Raw genomic sequence first — 13,549 nt, forward strand, 5'->3', positions numbered from 1 at the left:
TCCACCCCAGCGGGCCCTGGTCCCTGCCCTCCCCAGCGGGCCCTGGTTTGAGCAGGGCTCTGGTCCCTGCCCTCCCCAGCAGGCCCTGGTCCCTGCCCGCCCCAGCGGGCCCTGGTCCCTGCCCGCCCCAGTGGGCCCTACCTTGAGCAGGGTACTGGTCTCCACGCTGGTCTGCATGCCCACTGTGCTGCCCGTCTGCTTCTTCTGGGCACTCACCTGAATGAGAGATGGCACTGGGCCTGGGCCACAGGGGACCCACAGCACAAGCCCTGCCCTCTGCTAAACCAACCCTTGGCTCCTGGTCAGGGAAGAGTGATGTGGGTCTGGATCTAGTCACATCATGGGAAGGGGCACAGCTCTGCCATGTGCGAGCCAGCTCGGATCCTTCCACTAGCAGCCTTGGTCTGTTCCCCAGCCCCTGCTAGCCTAGGATCCTGGTGAACCCCAGATAGATAACAGTTCTTTCTTTCTTAGCCCAGCCCTGGCTAAACAGCCATTCTCCCACTGGTTGCATGCCCATCCACTTACCACAAGGATAAGGATTCGGAGTTGGGGCCAGTGCCACTCTGGGGCTATCTGCCGGGCGACGCTGTCCTTTCCATCGCTCTGCTCCCCCATCTGCCACTCCACGAAGCCCCCATAAAGACTGCGGCACGCACTGCCTGAGCCCCGCCGAGCCACTTCGGAGAGGTCCCCCTCAACCCCGTAGACCTGGGCCAAGGTATAGGCTGAAGGCACAGGAAAGAGACACGGAGGAAGGGTGAAGGCTAATGTACCACCCAGACCAGCTCTATTGGGTGCTCCCCGCTGCATAGGAAATGAGATTCTGAGGAGCAGAGCTGGGGCGCTGGCATCTCCCAGCTCCACGCCCTTTCACTTGGCATTGGGTTTGGAAATGTAGTCAGCCTCGTAAACTACCTCAGGACTGGGGGTGAGGGGGAGGCTTCTTTGAGGAGCTGTACCCACGTGGAGCACTAAAGGGAGGGGTAGAAGTCAGAAGGCCACCAGGAACAGGGACCAAGGTGACAGTCTGAGTAATGTAATGTGTCTCCAGGAAGAGAATGGGAGCTCTGGGGGAGACAGCTTCGCAGGAATAGTGAGGAAAGCTTGCCGCTCATCAGCAGGGGCCTTCCCTGAGTCTAGCCATCTTGAGAAGGTGACCTTGCGTCCGGGACTGGCTCACCTATGCCTCCAATTCAGGATGATGCAGGAGCTAGCTGGACCAGGGAGTTATCACCCCTGGAGCTAAGAGGTGAAGGCTGCCTGTGCCAGGGATGGGGGTGCCACCTACAGTGACCCAGGGCAAGAAAGCAAAGATGATACTGGCGGGGGTAAAAAAAAAAAAGAGTTCTTGACAATAGGGTCAGCAACCCAGAATGCAGCTGGGCCTGAAGCTGGGCCAAGATCTTGGAATTTTCAAGGGAGCCAAGATCCTCCTACCTCCGCCTCCAGGTATTTTCTACCTTCAGGTGGCTTCTGTTGCTTGAGTCACTGGGGAGCTGGAGGGCCCTCACACAGGGGCAGAGAGGGTCTGGTGGTCAATTGCATTATGGGAAAGGGCAAACTCGGGGGCCTTTTTACAGGGAGCGCCCACGATAGGAGCCCTGGGTGCTGACAGGCCAGAGACCCCACCCCTACTACCACAAAGCTGAGCCCTGGATCTCCAAGTCCCTGTGAGCACCCACCTAGGCAGGCGTAGCCCGCTGCTGACGATGCCAGGCCTGCAGCAGTGGGGAAGTTGTTCTCTGAGGCCACATGCACCTTATAGTTGAGGCTGAGGGGAAGTGCGTCCCCATCCCCTGTGCTCCACCGCTTCCGAGCCAGGCGGCGGACTGCAGGGGAGAGGGCACAGTGAGTGGCAGTGCCACTTGGCAGACCCACCTCATCTGCCTGCGGCCGGGAGTGGGAGGAGTATGGCTGAAATCTGAGAGGCAGTAATGCCCAGACCTCCCACACGGACTCCCTCCTGGGATGCCCCAACTCCAGCCCCTCTCCTATGCGCGCTCAGCATCCACAAGGGCACACGGAGTGGCTGTCATCCCAACTTACTCTCCCTCAGGCAGGCCTGGAGCCGTGGCTGCCCCACATCCTCCTCTTGACCATTCAGCCAGATGCGGTCCTCTGGGAAGTCCTTGCTGATGGCGGCAGTTGTGACGGTTTTTAACTGAGAAGAACAAGGGCCGGGGCTGAGGACCAGTGCCCACACAGCATCCCTTTCTGCCCACGGCTAGTATGGCTGTACCCCTGGGCAGGGACAAGCACATGGAAGGTCAGGGAGACCACCCTGGCAAGCCCCTCAGGCTGGCCACACTGGCCTGGCCTTCGCCATGCGGGGTCTGTCTCACCCACAGCAGAACCGTGGGCATCTGGTCCCTCTTGAATAAAGGATCTTAGGTATAAAACTAGCCCTGTGGCTTTAGGAATTTGTGTGTGGATGAAGAGATGAGGGGACTGTGTGCTGGGCAGTCCGAAAGGAATTAGAAGGACACAGGCCGGCTATGGTTCCCACGAGAAGCCACCCCATTCTAGCCATGAGAGCGCAGTGTCTATGCGGTGCAGTCACCTGGTCCTGGTGCAGCGTGACACTCAGAGAGGAGTTGATGGGCAGGATCAGTGCTTCATCGCGCTTCCCCCCTGCAACAATAATCCAAGCCAGTGAGTTCCTGGCACCCGACTGGCACTCCGAAAAGTTGCCTCCACCCCTCTGTAGCAGCCCCCGCACCACCATCCTGTTCTCACTGGCCAGGCTGTGCAACCTCCTCAGGACACCTCTGGGCTGGCTGCAGACTCAGCACAGGTTCCCAGAGCACAGGTGGAGGCCAGCCTGCCTCTGCCTCATGCTTCTTCCATCTCTCTCTCTTTCTTTTTTTTTTTTACTTCACAGATACAGTTGTGGAAATCTGCTAGGTAGCACATGTGGCTAGTGGTCTCCTCCTGCACCCGGAGGAGTCCAGTTCCTGACCATGTCTCCGACTGCACCCATCAGAATGGTCCTTCTCTGCCCAACGCTCTAAGCCCCATCGCGGGCACAGTCAACTCTCCAGAAAGCCAGAGGAAATGCCACCCGACAACACGCACAGCACTTAGCTGGTGGTCGCATTGTCTTTGTTGAGCATCCACACATGCTTGGTTAATCTGGGATGTTCACACAGAAGGTAACAAAAGGCTAACTCTGGGCAGGTGAACCTTTTCCATCTTTCACCGTCTACAGACACCCACCCACAGGCAGCTCTCCTGGAGCCATGGGGCTGCTCTTAGGAAGATGGAGCAGGTGACCTAGCCCTAAGCCCGAAGTCCAGGTGTCCCGCACAAGCCAGCACGAGATACCTGAGTGAGGAAGGAAGACCCTGGGCCCTTGGCTCCAGGTATGGCTAGGGTGCGTGGCTTCGGGTGCCCCATCTGGGTTTCTTTCTGACCACTGGTCTCAGGCCAGCAGCATTTGCTGAGCACCAAGGAGACCGGTGAAGATCAGCTGAGTGAGACAAATTTTTGCCACAGGTGGCTTCAGCCTCACCCTCTTCCCAAGGCCCCAGGAGCCTGGCTACACGAAAGCACCATCCTTTTCACCCTGAAGGTGTGGCGGGCTGCCCTTTCATCGCAGCTGGCAGCCTGCACTTCACCACAGGCCTGCCTGCACAGGTGCTTCTTCAGCCTTGCTGGGAGTTTCCAGAGGAGGATTCACAGCCCCTGCAGGAACTCTACAGAGCCCCCAGCAGAAACAAGGGCCATACAATGTGGGCGGAACCCCTCTGTCTGCCAGAAAAGAGATGGCACCCCTCCTCCACCAGCTAAAGGTTTTAACAGGACTTGAGTCTCAGAACACAGGAGAAAACCATTCAACGTCACCCCAAATCAATTGCCATACCAAAAGGGAGGTTCTCAAACCGAGAAAATAACAGGACACTAACTCTGACGTGTCAGAGATGCCACAACTGCTGCCATGAGACAGCCTAAGCCAGCGATCAGGACAAAGTAAGAAAACAGCGTCAAAGAGATGGTCAAGAAGGAGATGAAAGCCTGGGAGCTGAGCTGGGAACTGAAACAAAAGCTAGGGGTGGGGGTGAACCTGAACAGATGGAGGGAAAACCCAGCCAGCTGAAACGTGATTGACATCCAAACCGCAGCCAACCACAAAGCATCCCACACAGCAGTATGCAGAAGAAAAATAGCATGCATTTAAAAGGAATATCTGTATATAGTCTTTGAAATTTTTATACATGTATACAATGTATCTTAATTATTTTCACACTCTATTCCCCCCTCCAACTCCTCCCAAGGGCCTCTTTGTTTGTTTGGGGGAATCTTACACATGCTAGGCAGGTGCTATACTACTGAGCTACAGGCCCAATCTTGGGATCATGTGATCTTTTGTTCTTGTCGGGACAGAGTTTCTCTGTGTAATAGCCCTGGCTGTCCTGGAACTCGTTTTGTTGACCAGCCTAGCCTAGAACTCAGAGATCCACCTGCCTCTGCCTCCTGAGTGCTGGGATTAAAGGCGTGCACCACCACTACCTGGGTAACATCATGTGATCTTACCAACAGAAAAGAAAATCACAACCATTTGTGTTTCAGGGAAGAATTATCAGAAAAAAAAATGGGAAGGATGAAGGACTTTTTTTTGTTTTGTTTTTAAGACAGAGTCTAGTTATGGGGCCCAGGCTAGTCTAGAAACTGTAAAGATACTTTCATGGACCAAGGCAAGAAAGTCCACTGCCACCAGCCGCATCCTCTCACCTGATACAGTGTTGTTCTCCCAAAGAGTCAGACAAGGAAACATCAAGCAAGGCACTCCTAGTGGCTAAAGGCTTGTTTGTCTACAAAGAAAATCTCAAAAAACCTACCGAAGTTCTCAGAAGGAAAGAATGTGTTCAGCCACACTGCAGAACACAAGATCAACACACACCTTCAATCCTGGCACTCAGGAGGCAGAGGCAGGAGCATCTCTGTGAGTTCGAGGCCACAGGACAGTCAGGGCTACGGGGAGAAAACCCTGTCTTGATAAAACAAAACAACAACAAGAAAACAAAACAAAAGACAAGGAAGGTAGGGTAAAATGGGCTCAAGGAAAGGATCGCCCATACCACTGGCCATCGGGGAACCGAAGGCTAAAACCACACGGAACTGTGGGTGTATCTGTGAGAAAGACTACGGTGAAAAATAGGGACTCCACTGGAATGGACACCAGAACATGGAAACCAAAATGGCCCGTGTACTGCTGGTGGGAAAACAAGGTGGCACTGCCACCCCAGGGAACCCACAGTTCCTTAACACAATAAAGAACAGTTGCCACCCTTTCTCCGGGAAGCATTCCAGGACCTCCTTCCTCTGAAGGATGAACGTTCATACAAAGATCTGCCCCTAAACACAAGTAACAACTTCACCGGTAACAGCCCCTGGGGTTGCTTATGCTGTGGAATTGGGCCTAGCAACGGGGGACAATGAACCCCGGCTGCATCCACCTGGATAAGCTTCCAGAGAAGTATGCTGACTGAACTGAGCCAAACTCAAGAATCTACAGGCTCTGTGGATCCACTTACAGAAGCAGTCCTAAATGACCATGGCTGCGATACCGCCCTAGTTTAGAGGGTTACCAGAGACCGGGGAAGAGCAAAAGGCTGCTCCTCACAACAGAAGGTGCGGCAGCACCCGTGTCAACACCAAAGCTTCAGGAGTGACAGTAGAGGCCAGGCCTGAGGTGTATTATATAGCTTATGAGACTGGCCCAAGGAGAGCCCCGCCTCTCCCCTAGCAGCGAAAAGCCTTAATTTCACCATCCCAGATTCGCAGTGGTGTGCCCTTCTCCAGCCCGGAGCACAACCAATCCCAGCCGTATGACCCTCGTCTCCAGCCCCGAGTCCCCTTTCCCTGTCGTGATGATACTCCCCATATCCAGCCCCGGGATCGCCTATCCTGGCTTTGATGATCCCCGTCTCCAGCCCAGTGCCCGTTGATTCCGGTCGTGGTGACGCCCCTTTCAGCCCTGAGTCCCCTTTCCAGCCGTCTCTAGACCAGTTACTACAGATCTGGACCATGGGCTTTTTCCCTCCGGCCCTGGGACCCTGAATCCCGGCAGCAGTGATCCTCATCTACACCCCTTTGCCCATTGATCCTGGCAGCTAGGGGCCCCTGCCTCCAGCTCCCAAGACCCCCAATACTGGCTGCAGTAACCCCCGTCTCTAGCACTGTGCCCATCGATCCCGGCGGTGGTGACCCTCCTCTCCAACCCTGTGCCTCGATCAATTCCCATCCCAGCCAGGATGATTCCGCTCTCCAGACCAGGGGGTCCTGATTCCAGTCGCGATAAGTCCAGCCTCCAGCCCTACGCCCCGATCCTAGCCGAGGTGACCCCTGACTCCAACACTCACAATATTTGATAACCGCGATGTTGACCGGCGCGGTGCAGGTGACGACCAGGTCCTGAGGCTTTTCAGAAGCCATGGCCGAGAGAGTCTGGAGTCAAAGCTGCAGAGACCAGCACCGGTCTCCGACCGGCGTCCACAGTTATCACGCGCTGCCATATGATTGGCCCACGGACCGTGCTGCTCCCGTGCTGTCCAATAGGCTGCGGGCCGAGCCCACGATCCACTTTTTAGCCTATGGACAGAATCGAATGATGTGCGGCCGACACTGAGCCCGCCCCGCCGCCTCTGAGCGCGTGGCCTCCAGCGAGGGGCGGAGTCTGCTCAGGGAGTGGAACCTGCGCGTGCGCCTTGTGCATGGGTGGAATCTGCGCAAGCGTGGGAGTCGCCTTTCTGGCACACGCAGCTCAGAATAGCCAGACTGTGGAGAAGGACGGTGGGGTCATCTGCTGTTCCAGAGCTCAAGAACGACAAGCATCCTGCCTCTCCGTTGCACACACAACCCACTAAACCGCGCATCGGGAGGGATCCCCTGATCTGCAGCCCAGGATCGTGCCAGGGCCCCGCATCCTGGAATATTCTACATCCACAATCTGGCATCTCTTGTATGCCCTGTCTTGAGTCTGGGGTCCCATAGCCTGTCTGGACCGTCCAACTTACCGGAGGTCTCGGGCTGCAGGTGGATGCGCTACATCCGCATTAGGTATTTTCTTTTTTTTTTCTCATTAGGTATTTTCAAATGCTGTCCTTTTTCCCAGGTTCTGCATAAGCAAGAATTTTGTCACTTTTCATAGTTGAAATGGATTAACACATCTCTATGGGTTTTTGTTGTTTGTCCTGGAACTTACTCTGTAGACCAGGCTGGCCCCAAACTCAAGAGATTCTCTTACTTCTGCTGGGATTAAGCACGTGTGCCACCACCACCTGACTTTTACGTCATTTTTATTACAGCAAAATATGCAAAACACAAATCTTGCCATTTGGCCTTTATTTTTAAGTTACAGTTCAGTGACATTTAGTGTCCTCACTAAATTCTGAGTCCATTCATTCTCCAGCAGAAACAGATACAACTTTCCAGTTCCCCCATCTCTTAAAATTCGTGGATTTTGAATGGCTCAGACATCAAAGAAGATGCAAGAGTACACACTATGAAATAACCAGGCCACCAGTTCGGTTCTCAGGAGAGCAGATGGTAACAATGCCTCCACAGCCTTTGGTTGACATTTTAAACACAATGGTGGGGAATTGCTCTTTCTCCAGCCTGTTTTTCTACGTGGGTGCTTCTTGAACGCTTTTCAGCTCCACACCGAAACAGCTTCCTTGTTTGTCTAGACTGTCTAAACTTATTCAGATTGCCTCCCCCCCATTGAAGCCATGCATGGCGCTGTCCTTGCATTTTGTGTGAGTGTGTGTGCTTCTGTAGAAGGATTCCTAGAAGTGGGTGGCTTAGCCAAGCAGCTATATGCCTAGGGCACTGTTGAGAGCTGCTGGCAGGCTGCCGTCTTGGAAGCTAAATCAATTGTTTGGCTCTCTCCACCAGAGTATGGGAGTGTGAACAGGCCTTCAGCAGCACAGGAGATGGCCTGTCACATCAGGCTGAGCTAGCCAGTCTCACTATTGTTTCCTTGTACGTCAGACAGCTCTTGTTTTCAGTTTCTTCTCCAAAGGTGCTGTCTGGTTGCTTCAGAGGGACAACATTCTCAGTGCCTTCACTGAGCTCCCTGGCAACAGGAATGGAGAGGGCACCCAATAATCTGCACCTGCCCTTCTTGTGACGAGAAAGGAAAGGTTTCTACCGAGCCTCTGTGTTAGACACTGAGCTGGGCGGAAACCTGGGTTCCTGGGTACCTCACCTGTTCTACTGTTTAGAATCGTAGTATTACATGATGTAAAGCCAGTGAACACAGCCGGCCAGAGAGAACTGCCTTTAATCCCACCCAGCACGAGTGAGCGATGCAGAAGCAGGTGGATCTCAGTGAGTTCAAGGCTAGACTGGTCTACAAAGTGAGTTCCAGGACAGCCAGGATAGTTACACAGAGAAATCCGGTCTTGAAAAACCAAAAATAGAAAGAAAGAGAGAGAGAGAGAGAGAGAGAGAGAGAGAGAGGAGGGGAGGGAAGAGGAAGGGAGGGGAAGAGAGGGGAGGGGAGTAGAGAGAAGGCTTCAGTACAGAAGGGACAGTTACACCCATTGGAACATGTGTGTGTTGTTATCAGGCCCAGCGGCCAAGATCACCTCACAGCTGAAGGATCCCAGTGCTTGACATCCTGGAACCCTGTGTGCCTTAAAGCTAAGAGTCAGTGGGAAGTCACCTCTCTCCTGTTATCTCAGATGTTATAAAGTGTCTGTCAAGGGTGTGAGGTTCATTGTTAGGTCAGGGATATGTATGAGACCCAGGGAAGAAGGCCCTTTGGAAAAGAGAAGAGAGGAGAGGAGAATACAGCCCAATACCGGGCTGGGAAGGAAGTCCACCCAGGACTGAGCATCCATCTGCTGTACCCTGGAGCTTGGCCTGGTCAGGCCAGCAGAGGGGACCAAAGCACAGCTGTGCTTCCCATACAGGCCTTTTCCAGGCCAGGCACTGGGGACAGAAAACCTTTGAAAGTGACCTAAAAGGGGAGGATACTGTTTGTGGATTTCTGTGTCCCTGTCCCTTGTCCCTTTGAACTCGGGTCCCCAGGGAAGTCTTCAGAGGCCAACATCTTTCCAGAGTAGTTGGCTTGGGCCACTGGAGAGGGCAGGAGAGAGGTAGTTCTGGTCTCGTGTGAACAACAGCACAGGGCAGAACACATGTAGCCAATCTAGTAGGTGGCTATAGGCTGCCAGGGTCGCTGTGTTCAGTAGGAAAGGACCTAGAGTAGAGGTGGGGCCTGCACAGAACTGGGGAGGAAGAAAGCCAGGGTTAGGGTCACAGGGAAGGAAAGAGGGAAAGAGGCACATGGGGGCTACCACGGGCTGGAATTCCATTGCCCTCGCTTGACAAGAAGATTCCTTTCTTAGCCCAGGCCAGAGGAGTAATGACCAGTGCCTCCATGTTCTGTGTTGGTGCCTGGCCACAAACCTTCAGGGCTCTATACGCCTGCTTTCCCACTTCCCTGGCTGGTTCTTTGCCCGGGCTTTGGCCCTTGTGACAAATGAGGCCCCTGCACCAGGTGACCTCTACAGGCTCTTCTTTGTTTGAATTCTGTGACCACAGCCCAACATGACCTTCAGAACAGTTATGAGCCACACTTCCTGTCAGGGGCCAGTGAGCCAACACTATTCGTGTGTTTTGAGACAGAGGATGTCGCAGGAAATGCCTGCAACCTCAGACAAGGAGCAAGTAAACGGAAGTGGCTTGTTCTAATACACTTTTTCATGTCCTTTCCAGGTATCACAAACAATTCTTTCACTTTGTTTTTCTTTAATTGTGTCCAAGTATGTATTGACCAGGTTAGGTTAGTAGGACACTTGCCTAGCAAGCCATCCCCAGCACTGGATAACAAGGTATGCCGACACACATCTGTAATCCCAGCACTCAGGAGGCGGAGACAGGAGGATTAAGAGTTCACGGTCATCCTCAGCTATATAGCAAATTGGAGGCCAACCTGGGATAATAGAAACGTTGTCTCAAAAAATAAATTACAAACCATAAAATTAGCTGCCATGCTGGGCAGTGGTGGTGCACGTCTTTAATCCCAACACTCGGGAGGCAGAGGCAGGCAAATGTCTGAGAGTTCAAGGCCAGCCTGGTCTACAAAACAGGCTCCAAAGCTACGGTGAAAACCTGTCTCGAAAAAAAAAAATAGCAAAAAAAAATTAGCTGCCACGACTTTTTTATATACATAAGTGATGCTGGACATGCCCACATTTAGCCACGTAGCTATGAAGCCATGACCTGCTTCCTCTTCCACAGGCCTTCAGTTTTAAGGACTATCTTCTGAGCCAAACTTCCACCATCTTCAGAAGTTAGGTTTGATCTTCTTCCTGAAGGTCATGGAGCCTTCACCCAAGTACCCAACCACTCCTTCCAATCGATTGTGTGCAATTCTGCCAAATTTTCAGCTCTTGGAGAGAGGCTGGTCGGGAAGACTAAGGGAGGGGGCCCTTACAGCCACAGCCAGGTGGAGGTCAGGGGTCATGATGCTGGGTGCAGACCTTCCACTATGACAGCTTCAAGCTCATCCACTCTCCTGCCTGTAGCCCCTTACACACGGCACCCTCAGTAAGTCGAGGAATTGTACGCGAGTTTGTCAGAGGGAGCCTCACTGAGAGGGGCAGACATTGTCTATGTCTCCCCCTGGAGAGGAACTTTAGCCACACAGCACAGTCAGCTGGCAGGACACACTGACTAAAGAGGAGTTTGGGAAGAGTAGTGATGTCCCTGAAATGGGTAACGAGACAGACAGTGGAAACTGTGCTGTTGAAGGGTAGAGCATCACAGGGGTAGGCGTGGTGCACACCTTTAATCTCAGCACTCTGGAGGCAGAGGCAGGTGGATCTCGGAGTTCGAGGACAGCCTAGTCCACAGAGCGAGTTCCAGGACAGCCAAGGCTACACAGAAAAAAAGCCTGTCTTGAAAAATAAAACAAACAACAAAAATTAAAGTATTTAAAAAAAGTGGAGGAGGAGATGGCAGTGTTATCTTGCCTCTTCTCAGAGCTTGGAGGCCAAAGGGTAAAGAAAACCTGAGTCAAATCTGTATTAAAAAGCCCCGTAGGGCTGGAGATATGGCTCAGCGGTTAAGAGCATTGCCTGCTCTTCCAAAGGTCCTGAGTTCAATTCCTGGCAACCACATGGTGGCTCACAACTACCTGTAATGAGGTCTGGTGCTCTCTTCTGGCCTGCAGACATACACAGACAGAATATTGTGTACATAATAAATAAATATTAAAAAAAAAAAGCCCCACAGCTGAGATCCCGCAGCCTGGAATCTGGGGAGAAGAGATGTGGTGAAGGAGAGTGAGATAGAGATGACAGAAGACACCCTTCAAGCGCGACTTCAGATAAAGAGAGGGAAGATCTCCAGCCCACTGTGCAGACCCAGGGGTCTGAGCAACCGTCTGCTGTGGGAGTTCGTGGAATCACAGAGTATTCGGCGCTGGAGCTGCTGCACAGGGAAAAGCTTTAAACAGGCAGAGGATCTCTCCCAGTCTGGCTTGTGAGGCTGTGGACTGTGGGGGCGGGTGGGATCAGTGTGAGACCCGAAGAAGCAGGAAAACGTGAGCAGTGTAACCACACAGGCATAGCTGAGGTGGTACACGTGGAATTTGTCCCTGATGGGCTGGCTCCCAGGAGACATTAGAGATGGTTTTGTGGCAACCTGACACAAACTAGCATCATGTGAAAGGAGGAAGCCTCAATTGAGAAAATGCCTCTGTAAGCACTGGGCTGACGGCAGTAGGGCGTTGAAGGATTTTCTCCTCCTCCTCCTCTTCTTTTTTTTTTTAAAGATTTATTCATTTATTATGTACACAACATTCTGCCTCGATGTATGCCCGCACACCAGAGGAGGGTGCCAGATCTCAGTACAGATGGTTGTGAGCCACCATGTGGTTGCTGGAAATTGAACTCAGGACCTCTGGAAAAGCAGTCAGTGCTCTTAACCTCTGAGCCATCTCTCCAGCCACTCTTCTCATTTTTTGAGGCAGAGTTTCTCTGTGTAGCCCTGGCTGCTGTCCTGGAACTCACTCTGTAGACCAGAATGACCTCGAAGTCACAGAGACCCACCTGCCTCTGCCTCCAGAGTGCTGGGATTAAAGGCGCGTGCCACCACCACCTGGCTATGGGCATTTTCTTAATTTGCAATTGATGGGGGACAGGAGGTAATTCCATTGTGGCTGAGGCCACCCCTGGGTGGTGGACCTGGGTTTTCATAGGAAGGTAAACTGAGCAAACTATAGAAGCCAGCAAGCAGTACTCCCCATGGCCTCTCCATCAGCTCCTGCCTCCAAGTTCATGCCTGGTTTGAGTTCCTGCCTTGACTTCTTGAGCCAGATAAACCCATTCCTCCCCAAGTTACTTTTGATCGTAGTGTTTTAATCACAGCAATAGAAACACTAGAATACTTGGTCATCAGTATGGGGTCCTTGTGGATATCAGAGGCTGGAGGACAGTAGAGAATAGAGCTAGGTGCTGTGTAGGGAACTAGGGATGAGGGGGAAATGTATGGTACTCACGACACGGGGCCTGAGAGGACAATGTTCACTGATTTTTTTTAATTTTTTTAAATTAATTGTTTTTGTTTTTTCAAGATGGGGTTTCTCTGTAGCTTTGGAGCCCATCCTGGGTCTTGTTCTGTGGACCAGGATGGCCTCAGATTCACAGAGAACTGCCTCCCGAGTGCTGAGATTAAAGGCAGGTGCCACCACGGTCCGGCAGGATTCTTTTTTAATGTTTGTCTATAAGCTACATATATGTGGGTGTCCCTGGAGGTCAGAAGGCAGCACTGAACCCCTTCAATGTTACAGGTGGTTGTAAGATGCCTGCCATATCTGTCTTAACCCCTGAGCCATCTCTCCAGGGTCAGTGGTTCTTCTAGATGCAGAGAAGCCAGCTAGGCATTAACTCAGCAGACACTGGATGTTCAGGGCCAGGCTGAAGGGTGTGGCTGCTCACCTCAGCAGCCATGCACTCTCCTTGGATGTTCCAGCCTCAGCAGCCTGGAAACTTGTGTTCCATCGAGCTCCGCCAGCGAGCTATGTTTAGCCATGTGGGTGTGGCCAGGAGTGGGTGCTCTGAGTATAGATAGTAACAAGTGGGCTATTTCAAGCATTTAGAGAACCCCCCTAGAATATTCCAGGCCAAAATGATATTTATAGAATCCACCGGGCTTTTGGAAGCAAAAGCCATAACCTTAGTGCCTCTTTGGCTTTCTGAAGAGGATTCTTCCAGCAGGTTGTGAGGAGGAGGACTGGGTCATCCAAAGGCCTGCTGGACCTCACACACCTGCTTCCAGAAAGCCAGGGATGGTCTCTGCTTTCAGCCCTGAGTGGAAGAGCCATGGAGGCCTCAGACCCCAGACGTTCTCTCTGCAGGTACCTGTCCTACGAGTAGTCCCCACGCCCCCACATACACACCCCGGGAGAGCGGCCAGCACTTCAGAGTAGCCAGCTGACAGAGGTGATAGTTATAGTTAGCTTGTCCATCACTGGGTTTTTGGGCCTCTGCTTTCAACTGGGCCATGGCAAGACTACCTGCTCTCCTCTTCT

General features: G+C 52.6%; 1 protein-coding gene across 1 annotated transcript in view; it reads right to left on the reverse strand.

The window, feature by feature from the left end:
• The window catches only part of Mvd (mevalonate diphosphate decarboxylase), a 10,390-nt gene extending 3,845 nt beyond the window's left edge, over positions 1–6,545 (reverse strand). Inside the window, exons 1-6 of the mRNA XM_005345794.2 lie at positions 6,366–6,545; positions 2,564–2,634; positions 2,050–2,164; positions 1,686–1,832; positions 529–728; positions 142–216 (exon numbers count right to left, since the gene is read on the reverse strand). Of these exons, the coding sequence (XP_005345851.1) occupies positions 142–216; positions 529–728; positions 1,686–1,832; positions 2,050–2,164; positions 2,564–2,634; positions 6,366–6,438 (681 nt within the window). The 5' untranslated portion in view covers positions 6,439–6,545. The remainder of the gene's footprint in view (positions 1–141; positions 217–528; positions 729–1,685; positions 1,833–2,049; positions 2,165–2,563; positions 2,635–6,365) is intronic.
• Positions 6,546–13,549: the final 7,004 nt, after the last annotated feature.

The sequence above is a fragment of the Microtus ochrogaster genome, chromosome 4, assembly GCF_000317375.1.
Source record: "Microtus ochrogaster isolate Prairie Vole_2 chromosome 4, MicOch1.0, whole genome shotgun sequence".
In the NCBI taxonomy this organism is placed as follows: Eukaryota; Metazoa; Chordata; class Mammalia; order Rodentia; family Cricetidae; genus Microtus; species Microtus ochrogaster.